General features: G+C 40.2%; 1 protein-coding gene and 1 long non-coding RNA gene across 4 annotated transcripts in view; both read left to right on the forward strand.

The window, feature by feature from the left end:
• Positions 1-2,694: 2,694 nt before the first annotated feature.
• On the forward strand, positions 2,695-5,029 carry LOC120443167. 2 transcript variants are annotated; one of them, XR_005615205.1, is made up of 4 exons: positions 2,695-2,730; positions 3,261-3,892; positions 4,310-4,417; positions 4,544-5,029. It is a non-coding gene; the product is annotated as an uncharacterized LOC120443167 (long non-coding RNA). The 2 variants fall into 2 exon arrangements; XR_005615204.1 differs by lacking the exon at positions 2,695-2,730 and having other exon boundaries at positions 3,182-3,892.
• Positions 5,030-6,320: 1,291 nt separating this feature from the next.
• Positions 6,321-20,788, forward strand: part of msh3 (mutS homolog 3 (E. coli)) — a 59,481-nt gene continuing 45,013 nt past the window's right edge. The window contains exons 1-12 of one of the 2 annotated variants that reach the window (XM_039620702.1): positions 6,321-6,613; positions 6,696-6,813; positions 7,299-7,582; positions 7,674-7,883; positions 8,061-8,177; positions 8,275-8,392; positions 8,490-8,629; positions 8,995-9,161; positions 14,797-14,906; positions 15,081-15,195; positions 15,801-15,885; positions 18,441-18,550. In XM_039620702.1, coding sequence (XP_039476636.1) covers positions 6,467-6,613; positions 6,696-6,813; positions 7,299-7,582; positions 7,674-7,883; positions 8,061-8,177; positions 8,275-8,392; positions 8,490-8,629; positions 8,995-9,161; positions 14,797-14,906; positions 15,081-15,195; positions 15,801-15,885; positions 18,441-18,550 — 1,721 coding nt within the window. In that variant the 5' untranslated portion in view covers positions 6,321-6,466. The remainder of the gene's footprint in view (positions 6,614-6,695; positions 6,814-7,298; positions 7,583-7,673; positions 7,884-8,060; positions 8,178-8,274; positions 8,393-8,489; positions 8,630-8,994; positions 9,162-14,796; positions 14,907-15,080; positions 15,196-15,800; positions 15,886-18,440; positions 18,551-20,788) is intronic. The other variant, XM_039620703.1, reaches the window with a different exon arrangement.

Here is a 20,788-nt window from a genome sequence, read left to right on the forward strand (position 1 = left end):
AAAGCGCAAAAACAAATTGAAAAGCGCAAAAACAAAAACCAAACCGGAAGAGGTAGGTACCAATGCTGCAACAACAGGCATCACTGATTGGATGATGGATCCGGTAGCCTTTTGAACCGGAAGTTGTTCTGTTCGGAAGTTTGGTGACTGCTCTACCAACTTTTTTCCACAACTTGGACAAAACTTGTTGGCTGTATCCCAATTCAGGGTCTGCAGCCTTAAAGGCTGCATTTTAAGGCCGATTACGTCACAGCGGCGCGCGCGAAGGCTGTCCCAATTCAAAGGCTGCTCGAAATGCGGCCCTCAAATTCGACCTTCATTTCCCTGAATTTTAAGGCTGTGGCGGTGTAGACTTCGTGGGCCCAACATATCCCACAATTTATAGCGCGGCAGTCACTGTGGATAATTTTGCTGCAGACGGCAGAAGCGTAGCGGCCGAAGAGTAAACTGTTAAACGTAAGTACTGAATATGATGTCACTTTTTTATGTGCAAATGTTTAATAATGAGGAACATTAAAACATTACTGTTGGCCACATGTCGGCAAAGTTATTTGCCATTAGCGATGTTTGTACTTTCAGCGTTTACTTTGTTTTAAAGCATTTAAAATATAATAATACAATAGTTGACCTTAATCTTACAGAGAATGTGATGATTTTATGGATAATTAAAGTCAGTCATATATCTACAAACACAACAAGCTGAAAGTCAGTGATGCTGCTCGGTTTGCAGTCCTGAATATCACGGCACAAGCAGGATTCACTGCACTGTTAATGTTAGCTATGTTATATTGCTAGCTATGTTATATTGCTGCCTCTGTTCGGTGGTGTCGAGCCAAACGGACTTTAACGTGTGTTTGAACGAGCTGACGGTTCACTCGTTAAGCTGAAAGAAAGATGCTTTAATCACAGGAGTCACACATGTGTCCACTGCACCATCTGGGAACTCTTCTTGTTTAGCACTTGTAATAACACAAACACTAAATCCTCCTTCTCTTGTGCTGTTTTGTAGCAGTGTATACACCTGAGACTGTCACCTGTCTGTCTGTCCTGCACTCTCTCTCTGTTTCTTTCTCTCTGATTGTGGAATAAAAGTATGAACATGTATTTATAAGTTACACTTGTGTTTGAATCCTGCAGCTTATCACACATTTGATTTCCATGTGTGACGACTGCAAGTGTCCAGAGTGAGGACAGACTGAGGGACCCACTGCTGCACATCATCTGTGAGGCTTTGCACCCTGATGATCCACCAGGACAAACTCAGCAGTGTGTGAGGAAGAGGAGGAGGAAGAGCCAGCAGCAGCTGACAGATGTGGAGAATAGACATACTGTTCCTGTTTGTGAAGGACTGCTAGAAACATTTAAAATAACTAATTATCTGTCCTGAATCATTATTAGGTAATGTTCAGATAATTTGATCATTCCAGTGTTTTCAGTGTGGGAGAAAGTACTCAGGGCCTTCAAGTTACACACTATGAAAGGCAGCACCAAGTTTAATATTCAGAAACCTAAAGTATGTATCAGCAGCAGAATGGAGCTAAAAATAAATGTTTGTTTCAGTTCTATGAAGCTTTGAGTATTTTGGATTAGTAGTACTGCTGTGTTTGTTGCATCATATTGCTGTAATTGTTTATATGCTTTATATATTCTGAGGTAAGTTGATCTATAGTGTTACATCATATTCTATAAGGATGTTATGTGTTTGTATACTTTCTGCCCAGTTTGACCCATTTAGCAGAAGTCAGCCTGTTTAAGGCTCTGATATCTATTCTGTATGACTTAAAGCAGTTATGACATGGTCTGATTTTCTCACCCAATAAAGGGATATTTAATGTATCAGTCTACTCTTCATTCTATCAGACACAGTTATCACAGCTCGTACATTTTCTATTTACACATATATGTAAGCATTGAGCCAAATTTAGTAATGCCAACATATTACACGGACAATATTTGTCTCTTATATATAATACATCTACATATACACTGTCAAAGATACTTGAGTGTCTTTGAGTGAAGATTTAAGGTGATAGGACATATAAATAACTGCAACTTGAATCTTTACTGAAGCTCAGTATTAGACACAGAGTTCACTCACATGAATTTCACTCACATGTGCTGTACCAGTGTACCTGCACATGTGATGTGACAATAGAAGTGATTTGATTTGAGAGTTCAAACTCACTGCTGTAATAACTTATGATTAATATAATAACTATAATATTGGCCATATCATATTTACACTGACTTTAGTCTCATGAACAACATTAGCTAATTGTTATTTACTAGCTAATCTTAAATGACTGTTCAGTACAGATATGAAGGCCAGCAATCATGTTTTACAGTCCTGTGGTCTCAGCCTCAGATACGTATTAAATCACACAAAGCTCGTGTAGAAACAAACACACGAACAAAATATGTTCTCCTTCATTTCCGTCAAAGCTGTATGAAACGTTTCCAGCGGTTGGTGTTATGGTTGCTAGGCAACCTGGGCAGCGCGACGGAGGCTAGACCGTCCCATTTCACAAGCCTCGCACTTCCGGCCTTAGCGGTCTTTGAGTACGCGGCCCTTGAGGATCGTTGAGGCTGCGTACTTAAAGGCTGCAGACCCTGAATTGGGATACAGCCGTTGACTGCTCTTTCTCATAACCACGTTCGGCAGAACAACTTCCGGTTCAAAAGGCTACCGGATCCATCATCCAATCAGTGATGCCTGTTGTTGCAGCATTGGTACCTACCTCTTCCGGTTTGGTTTTTGTTGTTGCGCTTTTCAATTTGTTTTTGCGCTTTTCAATTTGTTTTTGCGTTAAGTGATTTGTTGTTGCGCTTTTCAATTTGTTTTTGCGTTAAGTGATTTGTTTTTGCGCTTTTCAATTTGTTTTTGCGTTAAGTGAATTTGTTTTTGCGCTTTTCAATTTGTTTTTGCGCTTTTCAATTTGTTTTTGTGCTTTTCAATTTGTTGTGCGTTTTGTGATTTGTTTTTGCGTTAAGTGAATTTGTTTTTGCGCTTTTCAATTTGTTTTTGCGTTAAGTGATTTGTTGTTGCGCTTTTCAATTTGTTGTGCGTTTTGTGATTTGTTTTTGCGCTTTTCAATTTGTTTTTGCGTTAAGTGAATTTGTTTTTGCGCTTTTCAATTTGTTTTTGCGCTTTTCAATTTGTTTTTGCGTTAAGTGAATTTGTTTTTGCGCTTTTCAATTTGTTTTTGCGCTTTTCAATTTGTTGTGCGTTTTGTGATTTGTTTTTGTGGTTTGCACTTCAGGGCCACCGTAGAAACCCCCCTGACTCAGCAGTTACACTTATACCTTCACACCCCCACCTCCTGTCACCCGACTCTCAACCTTCATGGAAAAGTACTGAAATCCTCCCAGGGCCAGGCCACCCCGCTGGACACGCCACAGCACTAGCAGCATAGACTATGAGTTTTTTCTCATGTCAGAAGCTCTGCCTCAAACTGAGTACAAATGCTGAATGTCAACCAGCTGTTAGTAACATGTCTTGTAACGTGATTTCTGAAAATTTTCCCCGCATGTCTTGCAGGTGCTAACATAATTTCAAAGGGCTGCCTAAACCAGTGCATTATGTGCTGGGCTTGCACATAATGGTCTTGCTGTGAAGGGAACCTGTGTAACAGCGCTACTCCAACAGGTCCCAGTTCTGGTCTTTCGATTTTCAAAAATGTGTGAGGCCGACAGTGTTGTCACTTTAGGGGGCGTGGTCATAACCACCAGGTAGGAGGCTCTTTGAAGAAATACAAAAGCTCAGGTTCTGAAAGCAAATTAGAAAGTTGAGCCGAGATTAGCAGCAGCTTTTTCTCTCAAGAAACTGATCAGCAATTTGAGTTCATGATGCAGCTTTATGGAGCTCTGATCCTGTGTGTGACTCTGTCTGCAGGTAAGAAAATGTGTAATTATGTTTAAGGGTAAAAAGTTAAAGAAATAGTTTAACAATTCAATAGTGAGTTGGTGAGGCGTGTAAGAAAAAAGAAATGAACACTTTATCTATTTTATGTTTAAGCATTGAAACGTTAAGTCTAAGAAACAAATGTTTGTAGTTTTAAAAATATGTAGAATACACCAGACTTTAAAGGAGTCATTTCCTGTTAATTTTGGGGGCAAAAAACAGACTTAAAAAGATACAAACATATTTAGTTTTCTTGTGGTCAGTAGGGGAAATATTTTCCAGACTGAGAAGACTTCTTAAGATTTCACTTCGTATTTATGATCCAATTTCTGACAACTCTATCTCAAAGGGCATAAAAAAAACTCCCAGTAATTACTAATGTGTGTGAAATTCTTTTTATTTCTATAGCATGTGGATTAAGATGCTACACATGCACAGTTGCCGATCCTAAATCCTGCACAGACACCACTGTTTGTGATTTCAGCTTCAACCGTTGTTCCACTTTTAGAGTAGACGGTGAGTTGTTATCTCAAATCACAAGCTCTAGCTAAAAGTAAACACAAAAGCTGAATGTCTGGTGGCTCTTGGTCACATCGTGTTTTGTAAAGTGTCTGTCTGAGAATTTTCCCTCATGTCTTACAGGTCTTACTGTAGTTTTAAAGGGCTGCCAAAACAGTGAAGCATGTGTTGGGCCTATGTCCTGCTGTGAAGGAGACCTGTGTAACAGCGCTATTCCAACTGGTCCCAGTGCCATCCTGCTGGTATCTTCAGCCATCCTCAAATTTCTTTTCTGAGGTTGTGAAATGAAGTTGTTTCCCTGCTGCACTTCAGATTCTATTTTGTATCAGTAGGGAAGAAATAAACAACTTTGAAGTGCCTGATATGAAATAAAACTGTCAATGCTATTTTAATTTGTCATTTAGAGAAGTTCAGGGTTTGACATCGCCAAATACTGCATTGCAAGTTTTTGCTTCTATGCTGCACTTTTTTCTAATTCTATGATTGGTGCAATGATATGACATAAATTTTTCACCGACATTCTGATAAGTCATTTCAAGTAAATCAGGGTCTGTCCTGTTCAAATATTTTATTTCTTGAATATTCACTTTTCCTAAAGCAAATAAAAGTCCAAACAGAAAATATATTTACACGTGTGTATTTTTTTGTGTGTGTTAATGTGTTTCTTATTTCTTAATTGGGAGTTTTCTTTTTACATGTTTAAAAAAAAAATATTCCTTTATGTATTTTAAAAGGAAAGTAAGCATTGGGAAATCATCAGTTAAATACCAAATTCAAGTAACAGTTTTTAGCTGTGTCATCTCAGTTTAAACATTTTGGCAGGTTAAGATGATCTGATGCTCACAAGTTGAAGAGTTCTGTTTTCTTTGTTTAGAATTTTATTTATTAGTTTAAAGCCTATTGTGGAGGTAAACACAGACGACACGAGAGCTCTCGATTAACACTCCTGGTTTATTACTCATCACCACACAACTGAATACTTTTCCGTCCAAAACACAGCAACAACACTTCCTGAGAACTGGGTGTGAGTGGAGCCCTCCAGTGGTCCACCACACTATATGCTAAATAACTATTCTATTCGACAATTACTAGACTACTAGATTACCAGACTTTAAAGGAGCCATTTCCTTGTTTTTAGAGAGAAAATAAAGGCATGTTTTCGCACAGCTTCACTTATGAATCTCTATCTTTTTTTTCTTTTTTTTTTTTTTTACAGAGAAGCTCTAAACAAGTTTTTAAGTTATGTTTATGACTTACTTGCAGTCAAAAGTATGCAGATCAAGATTTTATACATTGCCTAACACTGCCTGTCAAAGTAATGTTTGCTGAGGGACAAACATGCCTTTTTTGGGCTTGTATAAAGTTTGAAAAATTGTTTCAGTTATGTGCTGCACTTAAACACAAGACTGCCCACTGGTGCCGCCTTCTTTCTGCTTTGGCCTGTCTGTTTCTTCCCGAATGGAAGGAGATCACCTGAGTATAAATGCTGCACACCTGAGCAGGCTGAGCTTAGTGAACTACAAATCAGCCCTGCCAGATCTGCTTCCTCTCCTCCTAATCCTTTGTTTTTGTTTGTTTCACATGCATATTATATTCACATTCACTCGTTTACCACTCATTCAGACAATGCACACACATTGATCTGCTGACAGACACTTCATTGTTCATATTCTTTACTTGAAATCCGGCCCATGAGAAAAATGAAAAATGTTCAAAAATACGACTAGTTTTGCAAAAACAACCGTTTACAATTCAGTCTTTTACTTTTTCGAAGAGTGTATAATTTTAAGATTTCACAGAGCAGAATGCATTGATTAGAATATCTGGTGAACCAGGAGGAGGCAGCAACGCTCCTGAGAGCCGCCAATCTCTGCTAACCAAAGAGGAAGAAGAAGGCGCGCGTCATTTACGCGTCTGTGACCTCATCGGATGCGCTGCTATATTTTGACAAGCTGGACAGCGGCTGTCAAAGCTCTGCACTTTATTGTATACGCAAATTTTTGTGCGATTTGTTATTATGGATTAAATGTAAGCGAACATTAAAGCATGCCAAAGTCTCTGAAAAAGTCCTGCACTACTCAGACCTCTATTAGCAGGTACTTTGGAGGACTGAGCAGCAGCAGCAGCTTTGCCTCCAACAAGCAGCGCGGGATTAACCAAAAGCCTGCAGAGCAGCAGCTTTCAAGAGGCAACGTGAGTTGTGCTTCACACGCAAATATCAGAAATGTTTCACTCAATGCTAATTACTGAAGTGCAGTTCATTTTTATCCTCCAGCAGAAGCTTTCATCTGATGATGACTTGGAATTGCCAAGAAAACGAGCTAAGCCTTCTCCAAAGGACCAACAGGCGGAGGATGTGGAGTGTGAGCCTGCGTCCTGTCAGGGCATTAAAGGTGAGTGTTGACTTCAGACAGAAAAATATGTCATGATCTTCTAAACCCTCATTAAAGTCACTTATATCTGTCCAGTACCCAGCAGCATCACAGTTCTCCAAACAACATGTGCACTGGTTTGATTGTGATGAGATAACCCTGCCCATAATGCGTTTTGGTTACTTTTTAAAAATACTGTCGGGCTCCAGTGCTACCCATCGCTGCACTAGTAGATGCGCTTACGGTAAAATTTTGAAAATCCTAGGTCACTTCCTTCTTAAGTTATTGCATTCACAATATTTTCAGAAAGATTGAGGTAACCGAGATTTGAACTTGTCCAACGTTTTTAGTAGAAGCACCTGTGTTATAAATATCAGAATCCTACCTCGCCTCATACTTGTGTTATTGCATTCACAAATTCTTCCACAAATCCAGCCTCTTACAGCTGAGAGGTAAAAAGTGAAGTTGTTGTTGATGTGAGTGTAGTACTTGTCTTCTCTCTTCAGACACAAAGCTGACGCTGAGCCGAAAAGCAGGCAGCCTGTGCTCCTCCACATTGGAGAAGCTGAAAGGCTTCACCTGCGGGGCTGAGCCCAGTGTCGTCAGCAGCATCACCCGGGAAGAAACAGAGACAGCTGATGCAGGTCAGGAAAGCAGTGATTGGCCTCCTCGTTGTGCTACAGGTCAACCTGAAACTACACACAGACTGCAGCATGCAGAAAGGGAGCATGAGGATGAAGAGGAGGATGATAAAGAAAAGGCAGATCTGGGGTTGGCTGCAGCAAAACAGGTATGCAAAAAGAAAAGTAACTGATAACACTGAAAAAAGCAACTGTGACTTTTCACATCGTAACAGATTTGATGTATTTTTATTTCTGCAGGGAGTTCACTTCTCTCAGTTTGCCAAGACAGGAGGAGGAAAGTGTGCAGAGCTGGGTCCTCTGTTGGGGTCTAGCACCTCCTCCAGGCGTTCAAAGAGCATTTTCACCCCCCTTGAGCAGCAGGTGATCCAGCTGAAACAGCAGCATAAGGATGCTTTGTTGGCTGTGGAGTGTGGTTACAAGTACAGGTTCTTTGGAGAGGACGCAGAGGTGAGAACTAAAAAGCAGATGTGTTAGTGATGCATTTAGAAGGAGTTTAAATTGAAACTATATAAAATATAAAAGACATATCTTATGTTTTAGATGATTCTCTTCTTTCAACACAGTGGCTCTCTGCACTTGATTTGTGTTTCACTGATCGCTGAAGAACGTTTTGTTTGTGAACAGATTGCTGCAAAGGAGCTGAACATCGTCTGTCATCTGGATCATAACTTCATGACGTGCAGCATCCCCACACACCGCCTGTTTGTTCATGTCAGACGGCTGGTGTCTCACGGACACAAGGTTTCTGGTTTATCTTTGACTTTATATGATTACCGTTTTCAAGCCGTTTAGGCTCATGCTCTGCTGGCTTTTTTTATTTGTTTGTTTTAATTTATAGGTTGGAGTGGTTAAACAGACAGAAACATCTGCGATCAAAGCGTCAGGGGCCAACAGAAATGCTCTGTTTACTCGTCAGCTCAGTGCCCTGTACACCAAGTCCACTTTGGTGGGAGAGGGTATCCTTATAGATGATGAATGTGTGCACGTGTTCTTAAACAACTTTTTATTGTCACTCTTTGTTTGAAGCAGTTTCCTTGACAGTTTTCTTTAAAGATGTAAATCCGGTCTGCAGACTCGGGGATGTGGAGGAGGGGGGCTGCGATGATGTTGTGTCGGACCCTCCCGACAGTTTCCTGCTTTGTATTAGTGAGAATTGGGACAAACTGAAGAAGCGGCTCACTGTAGGGCTTGTGGTGAGTTTCATAAGTCAATCCATAAATAACCTTACTTTTAATTTAAAAGTAAGGTTACCCCTTGGCTTTTGGTTCAACACATATTAGGGGACTGTTATGTATTATTTTAAAATAATTTACTGTTCACTGTTCAGTTTCTTTGCATGTTAATAGTGTAATAACAACACACACTCATTTGTAGTGAAGAAGAAATTGTAAAGAAATTAAATCTTGATTAATAGGTTACTTAAGACAAAAAGTTACTTTATTTAAATTTGAACATGCTTTGCCATTTTTCAGTTTATACAGTGTATAACTGTCAACTTGGAGCTCTAGCTGCACATCTTTGACATCATCTGATTTACAGCATGTGTTTGTGTCTGCAGGCAGTTCAGCCCAGCACAGGCGACGTGCTTCTGGACTGTTTTCCTGACGGTCCCTCTCGCTCTGAGCTGGAATGCCGTGTGCTTAAAATCAAACCTGTCGAAATCCTGGTGCCCTCTGACCTCTCAGAGCAAACCGAGAGACTCCTGCACAGCATCACTAATGCAAGGTAATATGCTGGGAAGGCACTAGAGGGCAATATATACCAATTTATTACTAAAACGTACTGAAGCACTGAGCTTATATATGTGTTTACAAAGCTGTATCTGTTTGTGAGTTTGGCGTATTTCATTTTGCAGAATTAGGTTTAGGTTTCCCCGGGCAGGCAGGCAGTTGTTTTATTGGAAACTCCTCAGGCTCAGTCTGGATGAGGAAATCAATGTGGGCTTGGTTCTCAGCACTCTGGATTTCACTGCAGGGCTAAACAGGATCCAGCCAAGCCTTCTGTACTTTAAAAGATCATAGACTGGCTGTCCCAATAAATGGTCATTTTATATCACTAGATTTATTTAAAGAAAAAGTTACAGCAGTTACAGAAACAGACACACCTGCCTACACATATTTAAAATTCTTCCTCCGGTTCAGTCGTTTAAAAGATCAAGTTTCATAATATTCTTTCTTAATGTTTTGTGTGTGTGTGTGTGTAAAGCTAACATGAGGCTTTGGTGGTTGTAATCAGTTTAAACAAGTGCTTTATAGTTTTCCTTTTCTCATTGGTAGGCTGGCTTCTTGTGAGATCAACACAATTTGGACTTTTCATCCACCAGAATTTAGTAGAAAAATACTCTTATAGACACATAAAGACCATATTTTTATTGGAAAACAGAAATATATTCTGTTATTTATGCAACTTGAAACAGATGAAGACGCAAGTTAGCTTCAGAAAAGTTAACAGCATCAGGTTTGATTATTCCAGCGATTAGCTCATAAGGAGCATCAGAATGTCTTGAAGGTCTTGAGCTTCACTTGAAAGCCTTAATTTAATGTCTGCAGGCTCTTGTATGAATCACGAGAACAAAAAAAGGAAAACTGAGTACATTTGTCCTTTTATTAATTGGCAGACCAACAGCACGAGCAGCAACGGTGACGCTGAGCTGAATGTAATCCATAAACCTGTTGCCTCCCATTGCGCTGCCATTCGACTCCTCTTTGCTGACAGTCTGGAGCCAGCATGTTCACACCAGTGGGGAGGAGATCCTCTGGAGGGAGCTTGTGATTGCATTATGCTGTGAAAATGAAACGAGATAGTGGGAGGGAGTGGAGTGGATTAGATTAGCAGAGGATGATTGGATAAATGGGAGAAATTTCTGCTACTTTCTTTTGTCTGACTCCTTGGCTGGGCAGATTTCTCATTACCCACCTTTTTATAATGCTGGAGGCAATTTTCCTTCCTTTTTCTCCACCCTCAGCTTGAATTTAATTCTAGACAATTTAGTTAATCTGTATTAATTTCTCTCTATTTTTCTTGGCTTCCTTTTTTTCAGATGTCCATGTTGAGTGATTATAGTGAGACGGGCCTGTAAAGGCCAATTCAATTATTGTGTTTGAACAGCTCTGCTGTCTGGCAGTGTGTTTATCAGAGACAAGGCTCTTCTCACTTTTCAACTTATGCCATAAAAATAGAGTGCAGCTTTGTCTGTTAAGACAGATTTATTTCATTTAATGCATTTTTCTTCAGAGACAATACTTCCCAGCCTATCGCAGCTTTGCTACTGACAAGTTCTCCAGTATATTCTTCTTTGCAGTTCATTTTCTCAGTTGAAGTTCATTAGACCAGAATAATTATACATAGATGCATAATTGATATTTTGATTATATCATGTTGCGGTTACAGTAAATACAGAAAAAAGGCCCACACCGGTGAACAATTTTAACTGGGTTTTCTTGGTGACAGTGTGTCTCTGGGGTGGGCTGATGAGATGGAACCCCTGGCAACAGGATTTGTGTCTATAGAGCGGCTGATAATGAGTCCCTTTGAGGTCGGTTGTAGCTAGGTGAAGTATTAGTTGCTTTATTTACGCAGAGCCTGAAGTCATGAGTCATGAGTCTGGATTAGAGCAGTGACGCTGATTGAAGCGACTAAAATGCTCAGTGTCAGATGAGCATAAATCTTCTCACTATTTCAAAGATTTTAAGTCCTTGGCTCCTGGTAAGATCACGGTCATGTTTTAGAAGATGTCCACACAAGCAGACGTACACTGTGCATTTTAAAAGTGTGTATCTACATTTCAGTGGCTGCTCTCAGAGCTTTGGATTCACTTTGCGGTAATACTAACCTGATAACTTTAATCTGGATCCTATGCATGTTAACCTCTGATCTCTTGGTTTTAACCTTTAGCTTTTCTGATTTTCATTGATTTTTCACCATCACGGCAAACTTGGCATTAACATGAGGCACATTTTACCAGTTCTTTGTTGTGGTGTCAGGATGGTTTTGATGACTTTGTCAGGTTTTCCTCTGTAATGTCAGAGTTGGGATTTCAAACCCTAACTCTTTTTGTCCGCATGAAGTGTCTTTGGGACAGATGCTAAACCCCAGGCTTAAGAAGTGTCCGTTTACCATCTGCTGCTATTCTATGCTGCTTGCACAATACAGTGCAAGTTGTAGTCCCAGTATCAAAAGTAGCATTTTTTCTTGTACAGTGCATAAACAGGGTTTTCTGTGAGCTGATGGTACCTACAGTATAATTTGTCCATACTAGTGACTCTACAAATGGCAGTGTAATTTTGCCCAAACCTAAAATGTTTCAGAATTATTGGATAGATTATGATTAAACCTTAATATAAATCTCCCACACCTCAGGAGATCAACCCTAAAGACTCCGATGATCTGTTAAATTAACTGTTAACTTTTTAGCCAGGAGCCCATTACCTTGATTTTTGGTGATTTTGAGTTAAATTCTTCACCAACTGTGTATTGCTAATAGACCAGTAGACTAAATTTAAACAATGGGCAAAGTTACAAGGTCTAAAGAGTGAAGCCAATGTGGAAGGCTTTACAACTCAATTCTAATGGCCAGCAGGGAGTGACTATTCCACCTGTATAGTTAACAATGTTGTTTCTTGTGCCCTATGTTGACACTTTCCCGACGTGTTTTAGCTTTGATATCAATCAGTAGCTTAAAATCTTACTGAACACAACATGTTAACTTGTAAATTGCAGCCACCAAATTGATGACAGCAAATAAAAGCTTAGTAATAAGTTTCACAACAGGGTTTGTTGCTAGCCAGTTGCTTATGTGTCAGTTGTTATGCCCGTCTTTTATATACAGTCTCTGTATGACACATAGACATTCATAGTCCCCAGATAATGAATCATAACCACTTCGATGATCCTCTGACCTTTTCTTTTTGTGCTATAACCACATCAAAATGTTAACTAGTTTAGTAAATGAGTTTTTCACTTTGTTGACCTGGTTTAAAAATACTAGAATGTTGACATTTTTCCAACTAGATATCAACCTCAGATTGTTATTGTTTACATTTTTGGCATAGGGGTATCAAGCCTATTTTAGTTCATGTACCGCATCCAAGAGATACATTATGAAAATGGTCATATTTATGGATTCATCCACACATATATGTTAACAACCTAACATATTTTCAGAAAAAAAAGTGCAGTTTCGGTAATATGTCAGTTTTCCATATTCACTCAGACTTTTATTGTTACAAAGAAACGTTGCTGTTGTAAAAGAAAGAAACTGCTCTGTCTGTATGACTTCTTAGCCTTAACACTCCTGTTCCCATGTGGTAACACACATAGTTAATGACTTTGCCCGTAAGAACTGGCAATAATGCTTATGAAATTACAAGTTTGGACAACCACTCTTTAGCAGATTTATTCTTTACAACTCGGGACACAAAACTTATAAATACAGCCATCTTTCTCTGCCGTTTTCACACATTTTCATTTCAGCCCATGCAGCAGACTCTACTGGCACCTTCAGGCTGTATATTTGACATCCTTTGTTTAGTTTAAAAGGATAAGAGCTGCTGCTCTGACTGCAGACTCTTTCTATTGTTTAAATGAAATGAAAACCGATCCAATCAAAGCTATCTGTAATTTAGATATCAGCTGAGTCGAGATGAGTTATGAAGAACTCAAACCCCCGGTTGTTTGTTTCTAACAACCTTCACCAGTACCCAGCTTAACAGTTTCTTACAACCCACCTTCACCTGGTTGGGACCTGTTAGGGATTCTGCAGAGATGCTACACTGCACTCTCATCCGAATCGATACTTGCAGTTGTCGCTTTTCTTATAAATCTCAAAATATTTTTAGATTTAAAAAAAAAAAGGTTAATTCTGTGAGTTGCACATTATGCCGTCTATTGATCATTTTACATAATCCTTACTCCCAGTCCAACCAGTAGCTGCAGTGAAATATGATGAAGTGTGTGTGTATGTGTGGGCATTAGTCCAGAGCCACGTGTTTGCCTAGGTTGCCCTGGCAACAACTGTGCAGACAAAGTAACAGAGTCCTTGAAAGCAGCAGTGCCGAAAGAGTGAATATAGCAAAACGGAGATCCGTCGGAGCATCGAGGAGATGCAGTGAAAATGTGTTCAGGTGTGTGTGACTGAGGTTTGCATTTCTGTGTATAGAGTCTAGTTAAACAAAAGGATGGCTGGAACATGCAGTCCAGCTATGTGAATGTTTTTCTCTCAGAGGAAGATGTTCAGATACAATGCTGTACAAAAGTCTTGAGGCTCCTTGTATTTCTTTATACTTTTCCAAGGAGCCAGACTTTCTTGTAATTTTTTAAAGTGGTCTTGAGCCATAGTTCTCCAGCCTTTCTGAAGGGCTTTCAAAGTTTTTCTTTGGACATTGACTGACTTTTCTCTCATTTTCAATTTAGTTCTTGAAGTTGACCATTTTCAGGGAATGTTTTTCTTGATTGTTCAGCCACTTAACACCAACCAATGACTCAAAAGCAAAAATTAAAGTCACCAAACTCGATGGATGAAACAGTTGTGCCTACACATAAAAATATACCAAAAAACCCTTTTGACCCTTCAGCTGATCCATCTACCATTCACTGGAATCGTCATCATAAATGGGCTCAATGGCTGTTAAGGAGCCATTCTTAAGGAATGGAATTAGGGAGAAAAGGCTGAGCTGTGCCAAATTATAGAAGGACTGGACTGAGTACTACTGCAACAGGTCTTATGAACCCAAATCTTCATCGATATGCACGGAGATGCCAAAGAGAGAGACTGCAGCAAACTGTAAAACACGGTGGAGGTGTGGTTTAGGGATGCATTTCAACCAGTGGTGCTGGGAATCTTGTCAAAATTGTTGATGTATATGGACAGAAAAAAACACAATTGAACACTATCAGTCAGGGATTGGCCTCCCCAGAGTTCTACTTCATTAGTAAACAGTAAGTGATTATCTCAAAATAGAGCAAAACAAAGGGCAGCTAGCATCCACAGAAAAGCTTTGACTCTCCTTTGAGAAGCCTGGAGAACGATTCCTGAAGACTGCTTAAAGAAATTACACACAAGCTTGCCTTAGAGAGTTCAGGCTATGTTGAAGAATAAAGGGGGTTCATACCAAATATTGAATTTCAACCTCATAATTGTTTAGACTTTGTGTACTGTTTCCTTTTATGTTTGTACCTGTATCAATAAATCACTGCCCCCGTTCCTCATTTCTTAAGAGAAATGTACAGAAATAATAGTAGTTCAAGACTGTTGCACACAGTACTGTATATATTCTTTATCTCTGCATCTGTACAGTCACTAATCTCTGATATTAATGCTGTTGTGTTGTTTTAAATAAAGTTTGTTATTGTTTTCCTTCAGCGCTCAGGCTGACGACAGAGTCAGAGTGGAGAGGAGGGACAGCGCGGAGTTTGAGTTTGCCTCGGCAATGAACACACTCACCTCGTTCTACTGTCACACCCAGGCGAAAGGTGTGTGGTTGTGTCACTGCAACGCTTTTATTTTTCCTGTTACACTATGATCGCCTCAGTTACTCACATCCTGTCATTGAGAGCACAGTAGATGTGTCTGAGGAGTGGGCTCATGACTCATGGCTGTGTGTTGATGTTGAAAATGTTGCATGTTTTTATGCGTGTGTCCTCCAGGCTCTCGCTCTCTGTCGAGCGTAGCGTCCCTGGAGAGCCCAGTGATCAGCTGTCTGGGGCCGCTCATCCAGTACCTTCAAGAATTCAACTTGGAGCGAGTTCTTAGAAGTGAAAGGTACATGAAAACAAACGTTCACAACATTCAGCAACACAGCCTGCGACTGTAATCATCCATTGTTTCCACTGAGCGGACACAAATATAATTTTCAGGTGTTTTAAAATTCTATTTTGTAGTTTTCTTAAACTAACATTCATTGTTTCTATTTTGCCAGCTTTGCTTCTTTTCTTCGACTTCTGACCAATCAAAACAAGATATTTGGATGTGTCACTGTAGAATCTGGGAACGTGTTGTGGATATTTTTTTTGGTTCTGTTCTTTGACATTTCAGATACACATTGAAAGATCAATTGATACATCAATCTATACTGAAAATGATTGTTATTTCCTTCCCTGGTTCTGGCATTTCCAAGGGATTAACAGGTTACATGTAACAAAATAATGGCAGTATTGTTTTATTTTAAATCTTATTTTACATTTGATGTGAACACCAGTGTTTATACGCCAGGAAAGGGAAAATAATATCTTGGAATACTTTAATCCCTGTAATAGAAACGAAATGCCATCATTCTAGTCATCAGATCTTGCAACATGTTTCCAGATGATGTGATCGATCGTTTAATCCCACAGCTATATTTTTATATGAGTTTATACTTCCTGCAGCTCCTTCCGGCGTCTGACCTGCGAGTCGGAGATTATGACTCTAAGCGCCGGCACTCTCCGAAATCTAGAAATACTCAACAATCAGGTAAATATTCACATCTGAGCTGGAAGTCTTGACCACTGATTAAACATAACAAAGGGTGATGGCTGGCTCTATGATAAATGGTTTGCACTGCACCGTACAGTATAGTCCTCTGGTGTATAGTAATTGGTAAACGGAAACATCTGCACCAGATTTTCGTCTGGCAGGTTCAGCTATTTTGTTCGCATTGGCCTGGCTATCAGCATTACACAGCGTTTAAACATTTCCCTTTCAAAGCAATGTTGTTGGTAGTATATTTTAAAATGTTTTGATCAAACCTTTACATTGTTAGCTTAGTAATCGCATTGCAATTGGCTATGCAAGGTCTTACTGCTGTCACGCTCATTACACCAGGCAGAATTTCACCAAGTCAAAATTTGAAACTTGTGTGTCTTTTGCTTTGACATTCCATTTAAATCAATCTGTAGTTGTTATGTCTACTGTGCAAGTTTGAGTCACAACCAAGCCTCAACACCACTGCTATAGCTATTGAATAACAATACACTGCTCAAAAAGGAGCTGTAGGAACTGCCAGCATAATCTCAGCACATGAGGCAGGGCGTTGTAATGCTCTAGGATTAACCCAGGACCTACTGCACCAACATAAAGTCTGACAATGGGGCCAAGGATTTCATACTGAAACTTAATGGCTGTTAGGATGCCATTGCCTAACCTGTAGAAGTCTGTGTCCCTCCATGGACCTGACCATGGAGGTCACCGGTCATCCTGAGCGATGTTATAACATTTACCACACCTTCTCCATACCCTGGAGAAGCCGTGTCACATCTTCTTAGGGTGAGCCTGCTGTCATTTATGGAAAACCCAGGGTGCCAGTGGTGCCAGTGGTGCCAATTGGTGCCTGCCAATTCTTGTGTTGTTGTATTGGCAAGTGCCAATCGGGTTCCATGGTGCCGGGCAGTGAGTCACTCCCCCATTCTCTTGAGACTGTGCTGGCAGACACAGCAGACCTTCTGGCAATGACATGTATTCATCTCCCATCCGAGGGCTACCTCTGTGGGGTCCAGGTATCGCTTCCCACTACCAGTAATAACATGGAGCTGAACCAAATTCAAAACTAGTGAGAAAACAGAAGTTCAATTGAAATTTAATTGACTTGATGCTACACACTTAAAAAGTGTTCCTTTACTTTTTTTTATACTTTTCTTAAACAACAAGATGTGATGAACATTTCCTGGATTTGGCTCATTAAACAAAAACTATACCTGATTTAAATTTGATCAATCATTGTCCCTTTCAGTATTTTCTTCTCATGTCGGTCTGACTGGAACTACTGGTCTTTTTAGATTGGTCCTTACAAATCCTGTTTTGCCACCTTGCTTTTACCTCTGGTGGATCATCCAGTGTCAAAACTGATTTCCATTTAACAGAAATTGAGATGAGGTCTAGATTGTGGTGATTGGTTAAAAAAAAAAAAAAAATCTCCTGTGTGAGGGTACATGATGGCTCTCCAAAGGAATAGAATTCACTGAATCCTATTGCTCACCACATGGCACAATATTGACCGTCTAACCAATGAATGTGGGGGTTGTAGGAGAAAGCTTAGCAAGTTTGGAGGATGCTCTGTCTGTGCTTGAAAACTTTTTGATTGAAAACTTCTAAAAACTGGTCTGTTGTAGAGACCCAGCTCTGATCTTTCAAATGAAAGGAAGACCACTTGAAGAAGCCCCTACACACACACACACACACACACACACACACACACACACACACACACACACACACACACACACACACAAAAGCAAAAGCAACAAAAAAGAAAAAAACTACCGATCTTTGCTGTTCAATCAGGTTTGAGATCCGAGGTGTAACTGCAAGTGGAAGTTAATATAAGAACACTTCTAGTGAAGGATCAAAAAATAGCAGTGTTAGGTCTATACTTATAGACCTCGCTGGCTTAGAGACTTATTCCCTGGAACAAAGCAAGACAGAACAGCGATTGATCGGTAAGTAAATCCCAAAAAGTTGATTCTGTTCATCTGGACGTAGCATTTTCAGTGGGAGAAACGTTTCATCACTCATCCAAGTGTCCCCATTGGGGAAACCTGCAGTCAGTTGAGACTGAAGAAGTCACTTGGATAACTGATTTGCTTTACTTCAATAAACCTTTTTGTTACTCTGAGCTTTAATCACAGCTGCATATGGTCATCTGGCAGGTGTGTTGACGCCTCCCAGATTTAACTACTGAAAAATCTTTTTAAAATTAAAGATCTACAATCAGTTATAATTACACAAACTGTAAAAAGATTAATGGATAGTTAAGTTAAACTGACATTTCAGCCATAACAAAAAGTCTCTTTCGGTTTACTTGTGTGTGGGTGACGACTCAAAGGTTCAGCATGACTCTGCTGCCACAGCATATGCGTCACGTGTCACATATGGAGTTCAAGATCAGTTCAAGCCTCCTACCATGTCTGCTAGTGGCTTACACCATTTGTTCACCTCATATTTCCTTCTCCTTACTATTTTTTTCTTTCTTAGAATATGTTGGCACCCATTAATGTACATTTAAGCTTTTTTATGTGCTCTTTCCATCACAGACAGATGGTAGTGTGAAAGGAAGTCTGTTGTGGGTGTTGGACCACACTCGCACTCCGTTTGGAAGGAGACTAATGAGGAAGTGGGTGAGCCAGCCCCTTACAGACCTGCAGTGAGTATAGAATACCCTCTGACACGTGATGGAGCATGATTGTCAATACTGATTTAGCTTCAGTGTCCGTTCTTATCATTTAGTTTTTCAGTGCTGCACACTTTATTTCCATGCAGCTTGCGTTGTGAGGCTCTCTGGATCACAGAACCACATTGAAGGACTCTGAGGCAGCACTAATGCCACTTTCATGTCACATGTGATAACTGGCTCATATTAGAAAGATGCCTGTGATAATCATTTTCAGGCACTGTGGCTCAGTGGTTAATACTGTTGCCACACACCAAGAGGGGTCACAGGCTTCACATTTCTCCAATTGTTCTGTGTGTTTCCTCCAGGAGCTCCAGTTTATCCTGCCATCAGACACATGCTGGGTTAATTTTTCTGTCTCTGTGCCCCTGGCCAGGACACAGGCTTACAGCTAGAATCGGTCCCTGGGCATTGCACACTGGCTGCCCACTGTTTCACTTATTAGGATGGGTTAAATGCTGGCAGTAAATTTCCTTATTGTATTTAACAAAGGATAATAGGTTTTAATTACCTGACATGAGATAGATGTGAGATTTTCAGGCACATTTGCATCCCCCCCCCCCAAAAAAAAATATGATTTTCCTCTTGAGGATTACATGGCATGTGACCAACAGGTAATAAAATCTTTACTCTTTGTCTACTTCATCAAATATGAGACACCTTTCTAGTGTAGAAAGTAAAACCCATTAGAAACTGTTTGGTTATAATGGCATCCCTGACCAGACTGTCTCCTGAACTCTTTCCCCCATAAATGCTACCCTGACATTTAACAACCTCCACTGTACCCTTGATGACGAGTTTTGACACCTCATTGTGTATCAATAAAGATGTGGTTTGACAGCTATTAGAGTAGTTTCCAGGTTATTCCAAGAGTCGCTGTACAGGTGGAGACCACCCTCAAACTTAATGCATATCCACTTATTTTGTTTTATAAACAGGCTTGAAATATTTTAAAATATCCATCCATCTATTCGCTTCCGCTTATCCTTTTCAGGGTCGCGGGGGGTGCTGGAGCCTATCCCAGCTGTCATAGGGCGATAGGCGGGATATACCCTGGACAGGTCGCCAGTCTGTCGCAGGGCTAACACACAGAGACAACCATACGCGCTCACATTCACTCCCACATTCACACAATTTAGATTAATCAATTAACCTATCCCTACAAACTGCATGTCTTTGGACGGTGGGAGGAAGCCAGAGTACCCGAAGGGAACCCACGCAAACATGCTGCCCTATTTTTAAAATAGTTTAGAAAAAGTGCCAAGGGTTATTCCCAGTAGGTTTTTAAGCTGGTAATAGAGTTAAAAGAGTTAATATATTGCACTTACTAGGAAATGTCCTCCAGACTCATACGTAAGGGACAGCTGTTGGAGCCCCTCAGTGCCACCGGTGTTTGTCAGGAGCATCTGCTCTCACCTTTTGCTGTACTGTTCATTCTGGTGATATACTGGAGAACGTCTATGCAAGGAAAATGGAATGGCATTTATGGACATTGTGGGCACAACTGGATGATCTCGACTTGGGTGATGACTTGGCCAGATGTAGGCGATAAATGCACATCTGGCATCAACATCAGCAGGAATAGGTCTCACAGGATAGCTCCTAGAAAAGGTCAATTCCTTTACCTAGCTGGGGTGCATAGTGAACACACAGGGTGCAATGGATGTGTGAGGCAGGCCTTTGTTAATAATATTAATGTTTGCTTGGTGGCCTGCATCCCAGTCCAGGACTCACGACTGTGATGAAAATTATAACCAGCTCCACATTTTTTGTCTTTTTTTTTTTTTTTTTTTTTTTTGAATAAAATAGCTGATCTCACATATAAATATGTAAGTGTTGTTTGGGAGGATATATGGCAGAGCAGCTGTTCCTTTTTTTTTTTAGAGAGACTGTGGTGTGAAAATACATACAAATATGTTTTGGAGGTGACTTCCTTAAATAAAAGCACTGCTGAGGACACACAGCAGTACCTCTCCAGTTCTCTGTAGTGTTTTTAAGTGTGTGAACATTTTCTCTGTGTGTGTGTGGCCCTCCCTCTGCCACTGGGCAGGGATTATTGCAGTGGATGGAACACTGCTTTCAGATTATACAGATAGCTCCTCTAGAGACGTTCAACATGAATAAAACCCAGATTACTCCCAGGTACATTAATTCCAAGATACAGAGCACAGCAGTGCAGAGAACAGACACTTGTGGGCATGTGCACATACA

This window comes from Oreochromis aureus, linkage group 12 (assembly GCF_013358895.1).
Source record: "Oreochromis aureus strain Israel breed Guangdong linkage group 12, ZZ_aureus, whole genome shotgun sequence".
NCBI lineage: Eukaryota > Metazoa > Chordata > Actinopteri > Cichliformes > Cichlidae > Oreochromis > Oreochromis aureus.